The sequence below is a fragment of the Aegilops tauschii genome, chromosome 1, assembly GCF_002575655.3.
Source record: "Aegilops tauschii subsp. strangulata cultivar AL8/78 chromosome 1, Aet v6.0, whole genome shotgun sequence".
Lineage (NCBI taxonomy): Eukaryota > Viridiplantae > Streptophyta > Magnoliopsida > Poales > Poaceae > Aegilops > Aegilops tauschii.
Genome location: NC_053035.3, coordinates 461726565 through 461732269, shown reverse-complemented (window position 1 = coordinate 461732269; position 5705 = coordinate 461726565). Strand labels below are relative to the sequence as shown.

Below are 5705 nucleotides of genomic sequence, written 5' to 3'. Positions count from 1 at the left end.
CTCTCTGGTCTAGCCGAGCAGAAACGAAAACACGCACGAGTCCAAGTGTCCAACGACCTGGCGTGACTCAAAAAAAAAAATTGATCGCCCCTTGTCCACGGATATAAGAGCATCTACACCCGGAAGCAAAATCTCGGCCTTAAACATCCGCGGATGCGTCCGGCCAGTGACCGTGCTTGTCCGTTTTGAGCCGTGTTGTTTGCGATTCACGCATCGTACATAGTTTGATCGAAGGGTCTCTGATACATGTGTCGCGTTAGGACCATCCTGCAGTAGTGTTCTTCCGGGGGTGATTTCCGCCGCCGTTAAGGTTTTCACCTTCCCTCCCCGATCTCCCTCGGTAGTTTGATTCGGGCTGAACCAGGGGTGATCTCGCATCACCGCCCGGCCTTGATCTACTGTCAGGGCTGAGAAGGGAGCTAGAGTTCCCCACATTATCGCCTGATCTGAGTTTTCTTTCTCAGGCAAATGTTCTCGTTGTGGCGATGGAGGGGTCAATGGCTGGAGGTGCGTCTGGCTCAAGCTTTGCATCTGACAAGCCTTACAGCCAATGCGGGGGTATGCTGAGAAAGAAGCGCCACCGGAGGCCACTCCCTGGATGGCGGTTGCTCGTGTTCATATCGACAAGCCTTACAGCCAAGCCCATTTTTTAGGACCTTGCGACCTCCTTCGACAGTGTGAGGCTGGCAGGTCCGTGCTTGTTGCAAGCCCAGCTGCGAGGGACGACAGCGGTGGGTGGCTGCAAGTCCGTCGGTGAGGGGCGGTAGGGGGCCGTGTTGGCTGGAAGTCCTTCCACCAGGAACGGCGCCACCACGAGGATCGAGGAGGTCGGCGAGGAGCGAGGGGGGGCGACTAGATTCATCCGACGAGGGCGGGGCAGATGACGTGTTGGGCGCCACCACGTGCGAGGAGCGAGGAAGGGCAACTAGAACTGTGTGAGGGAGGCAAGGAGCGAGGGGTGCGACTGGACGATTTTTATTGACGGAACTGTGCGACTTGAGGTGTCTCGGGACTGCGCGGGAGTGCGTTTGGAAAGGTGGAGCATTAATTACGATTAGCACTAAAGATCATAGTATTATGGGCTATACGATCAGGTGTATGGATGGATAGGATGGACTTGGATCTCCGTACTTCGTTTTTTATAAGGGTAGTAGATAGATGCATGGCATGTTTCGATCAAGATGTAATTTGAACGCATCCCCACTACATCTCTTACTGAGCACAAACTAATATTATGATGATCCGATCACAAATATATGGTTGTAAGAATCCCGTGTTTTTATTATAAGTGTTTTAGTAACAAAGGTGATTTCAATTTGGTATAAAAACTCAAATTTAATCCTTTTGCAAAAGCTTGTTATAAATCTTTGGTGTAGTGCACATCCTCTCACAGGGTCGATAACTCAGGTGACACCTTAGGGAAAAGACGTGGGGAACCTTTTTGCTATTCGTTACCGGATCATTAAAGGGACTCATCAAACCTTTTTTGGGTGTCGTTGTCGGTAGGAATTGTGTCACTAGTCATTGTGCTAGAGTTTTTATCAGTCTTTTTTCCAGGTTTTTTTGTTCTAGTTTTTTGTGTGCCAAGTGTTGTTACTCAAAATTCAAAAAATTGTTATGGCTCGTAACCTTGAAGACTTTGTTGTTCCAAGCAAGCGAAACAATTCCACAATATAATGTTGTTTGCGTCGGACGACGTCCATGGTGCGTCCATGGCCTCGGCGCGCCAACGAAGGGGTTGCGCGTCTGTCACCGCATTCGGACGCCAGACGGATCGCACCGTCTCCGGTGAGGAAGTGACGACACACCTAGCGTCGGATCCATGCGCCATTTGAGCGGAGGCGGTGGATTCCTGACGGAAGGAGTCTGAGCGCTGCCTCGCACGGGCCTCCTCCCGGGAGCGGCGGAGCGCAACCGGACGTCCATCTCCTCATCTGGGCCGCGTGAGACGAGGTCGGGGTCGACGAATCTGGAGGTGGAGGATTCGGATCCGCTGCCCGCCATACCAGAGATGGTCGGACGGGAGGTTGGGTGACGGAGGGGAGTGGATTGAAGTGGGCAGGACATGGTCCGGCGAGCGGATGGGAGAAATATATGTGGGTTGGGTGGGCTAGCGTGGGCCGGGTCCGATGTGGTGGACGCGCCCGAGCGCCCCCATATCCGCCCCATATTTGGGTTGGAGATGAAGGGTGCCGGTCAGGCCAGATGTTGGAGGCCCATTAAAGTCGTCAGTGTGGGTTGCATTTTCGTGACCGTACTGCGGCTTGGGCGTTTGAGCTAGGGGCGTCTGGCTGTAGATGCTTTTATCTTGATCCTAATTTTTTTCCTCATCAATCACACATGTGTTATTCCTGTTAAAAGACCAACAACTAATCCTGGCAAAGCCAGGAACCAAGCAGTGGCCCCACCGTGCAGTGGGACAGCAAGAGAACCGCCCGGATCCGATCCAACCACTCAGCACAACCTCCCCGCCGTCGTCAGTCCCGGCTCCGATCTCCCCTCCCATCCCTCGCTCAAACACGGCGCGCGCGTGCACGCACAGCAGCCAGAGCCGCGGCTGATCCGGAGGCCTCAGCGGCCGAGGCCCAAAGCCAGCAGCCGGCCGCGCCGCTCGCCGCCCGCCGCCGACCGCACAGTCAGCCACTACACCGGCAGATCCAGATCCAGCGTGCCCCGCCCGCATGGCGGGGGCGGTGTCGGCGCTGTTCCTGCTCGACATCAAGGGCCGCGTCCTCGTCTGGCGCGACTACCGCGGCGACGTCACCGCGCTCCAGGCCGAGCGCTTCTTCACCAAGCTGCTCGACAAGGAGGTCAGTGCGCCCGTCCTCTCCTCCCCCCTCCTCTCAGATCTGTGCAGCATCGAATTGTGGTCTGAGCTCTGCCCTGCTTCCGCTTCCCGTGGTCATCAGGGCGACGCGGAGGTCCACTCGCCCGTCGTCCACGACGGCGCCGGCGTCTCCTACACCTTCATCCAGCACAACAACGTCTTCCTCCTCACCGCCGCCCGCCAGAACTGCAATGCCGCCAGCATCCTGCTCTTCCTCCACCGCCTCGTCGATGTACGCACGCCGCCATTTTCACTGCAGCGAGCAGTGCTTCTCTTTAGCATTGCGAGCAAGTAGTAGCAACGGGCATTCTGCTCATGTGATCTGTGCGTGGGCGCAGGTGTTCAAGCACTACTTCGAGGAGCTGGAGGAGGAATCTCTGAGGGACAACTTCGTCGTCGTGGTATGTGGTGCGTTTCTGCGTTGCATGAGTTGGGTTTGGTTCAGTTTGAGTTGCTGCCACTGATGTTGGAGGGGCTTATGGACGCCCTTTGTTCTGCGCAGTATGAGTTGCTTGATGAGATGATGGACTTCGGGTATCCGCAATACACAGAGGCGACGATCCTGAGTGAGTTCATTAAGACCGACGCATACAGGATGGAGGTCACACAGAGGCCGCCCATGGCAGTGACGAACGCTGTGTCATGGCGGAGCGAGGGGATTAGATACAAGAAGAATGAAGTGCGATACATTATACCTCTGCCCCTGTTTACTCTGGTTCACTTTGATGGTTATGTGATGGGAAAATTGTTGACTTGTGTATCGCAGGTGTTCTTGGATGTGGTTGAGAGCGTCAACATTCTTGTCAATAGCAATGGGCAGATCGTGAGGTCTGACATCATCGGCGCGCTGAAGATGCGGACCTTTCTGAGGTAACTTCATGATATCATCCCATACAGTCATACCACATATTCACACTATGCTTATAAATTTTATTATGAATCACATCCATGTAGCTCTGTGAAGATGTAGCTAGATTATAGTATCCAACACATTCCTGTATCCTTTTAAATTAGGAGTGTGTCGCTGCAGTTGAAACAAATTGACAGTAATAAATAAAGACTATACATACTCTGCCAACTACAATATATGTATATTGCAAGTGTGCCTTGAACAAGTACAGTTCAGTTAGTTCTCTTACAGATAATATCATCAAGTTGTGCCCTGTAAATGAACTGGATTATGTAAGTTACAAGTGATAATTGAACTTTGACTTGAACCAGCTGGTTTCAACTTCTAGTCTTTCAGGTTAACAGTTCAAATATTATCCGACTATGTTTTCCCTCTATATCCTGTGGTATATTCATCATGGCTAATATGCATGCATTTGTAACAGTGGAATGCCCGAGTGTAAACTTGGTTTGAATGATAGAGTTCTTTTGGAAGCTCAAGGCCGAGCAACTAAAGGAAAAGCAATAGATCTGGATGATATCAAATTTCACCAGTAAGATCACACGATTACTAATTTTATTGTAGTAGTCACTTTAGGGTTTATATTGACCAATCCTTTTTTTAGGTGTGTTCGGTTGACCAGATTTGAGAATGATAGGACTATATCATTCGTCCCTCCAGATGGAGCTTTTGATCTAATGACTTACAGACTCACCACACAGGTTTGTCCTTTGTGTTTTACAACCAGGAACCATTTGGTGACATATGAGATGCCAAGTCCTGGCACACATTTGACATTAGTGCATGAAACATCTTGCTTTGGTCCCTCCTGCAGGTGAAGCCTCTGATCTGGGTAGAAGCACAAGTTGAGAAGCATTCAAGGAGCCGGATAGAGATCATGGTGAAGGCAAGGAGCCAGTTCAAGGAAAGAAGGTGCCTGTTTCTAACAATAATAATGTGCCTCTGGTGGCATGAATGACCAACTTACATAGCATATGTTTTTCTCATTTCCAGCACCGGAACAAATGTAGAAATTGAAGTACCTGTGCCCTATGATGCCACAAACCCAAATATAAGGACTTCAATGGGTTCTGCGGCATATGCGCCTGAGAGAGACGCAATGGTCTGGAAAATCAAATCATTTCCTGGTGGCAAGGTAGGTCCTGATTCAGTTCCATATGAACACTTATGCTTCCATATTATGCTAGGATGGATTGCTCTAATTCCCTGGACCTATTGCTCTATCAGGAATATATGTGTAGAGCAGAATTTAGCCTTCCCAGCATTACCTCGGAAGAAGCAACCCCTGAAAAGAAAACTCCAATACGTGTGAAATTTGAGATACCATATTTTACTGTTTCAGGCATTCAGGTACTCCATCAGATCTTACTGTAGAACTGTTACCAGTTAGCTGCTTCACAACTTCCCCTTGCAGTCTTGCATCCTGCTCATATACCATGTTATACCTTTGCAGGTTCGTTATCTGAAAGTCATCGAGAAAAGTGGATACCAGGCCCTTCCTTGGGTTAGGTACATCACAATGGCTGGTGAATATGAGCTGAGGCTTATCTGATCTCTGCTCTAGCTGTTGGAACAATCGAGCAGTTTGTTAGAGTCTGAGGAGGCGAGGCGAGGAGCACATGTAGTGCTGCACCTGAATTACCGCGGCAGGATAGATGGCGTTTACCGGCAGGTTGGGGCTCTTCTCCCTAAAGCTCCACCCTTCCACCATGCAGAGTTCTCTTAGTGGTTTTTACCCATGTTTGCTGTAAGTTATCATCCATCAGTACAGTTGCCTAGTTGAATTCTTGTTTTCCAATTCTTTCCTGGTCGATATCACATGTATCATGTTGGTTTATTTGCCCTATTGATGTCACTCACAAGCTTGGGCCCTGTTTCTAATGTTACTATTTTGCTTCCAAGCTATTTTGATTGGAGGTGTATTACCCTCTGATACCTCGCACATGAGTAAAAAAGTTGTTGGGTGCA

At 50.1% G+C, this 5705-nt stretch overlaps 1 protein-coding gene across 1 annotated transcript; it reads left to right on the top strand.

The window, feature by feature from the left end:
• The first annotated feature begins 2386 nt into the window (after nucleotides 1-2386).
• Nucleotides 2387-5705, top strand: LOC109745356 (AP-1 complex subunit mu-2). Its single transcript, XM_020304473.3, has 11 exons — nucleotides 2387-2810; nucleotides 2910-3059; nucleotides 3166-3228; nucleotides 3330-3506; nucleotides 3594-3697; nucleotides 4162-4269; nucleotides 4342-4438; nucleotides 4552-4649; nucleotides 4731-4872; nucleotides 4965-5087; nucleotides 5191-5705. The coding sequence occupies exons 1-11, from the start codon at nucleotides 2682-2684 to the stop codon at nucleotides 5287-5289; spliced, it is 1290 nt and encodes a 429-aa protein (XP_020160062.1). The 5' UTR covers nucleotides 2387-2681; the 3' UTR covers nucleotides 5290-5705.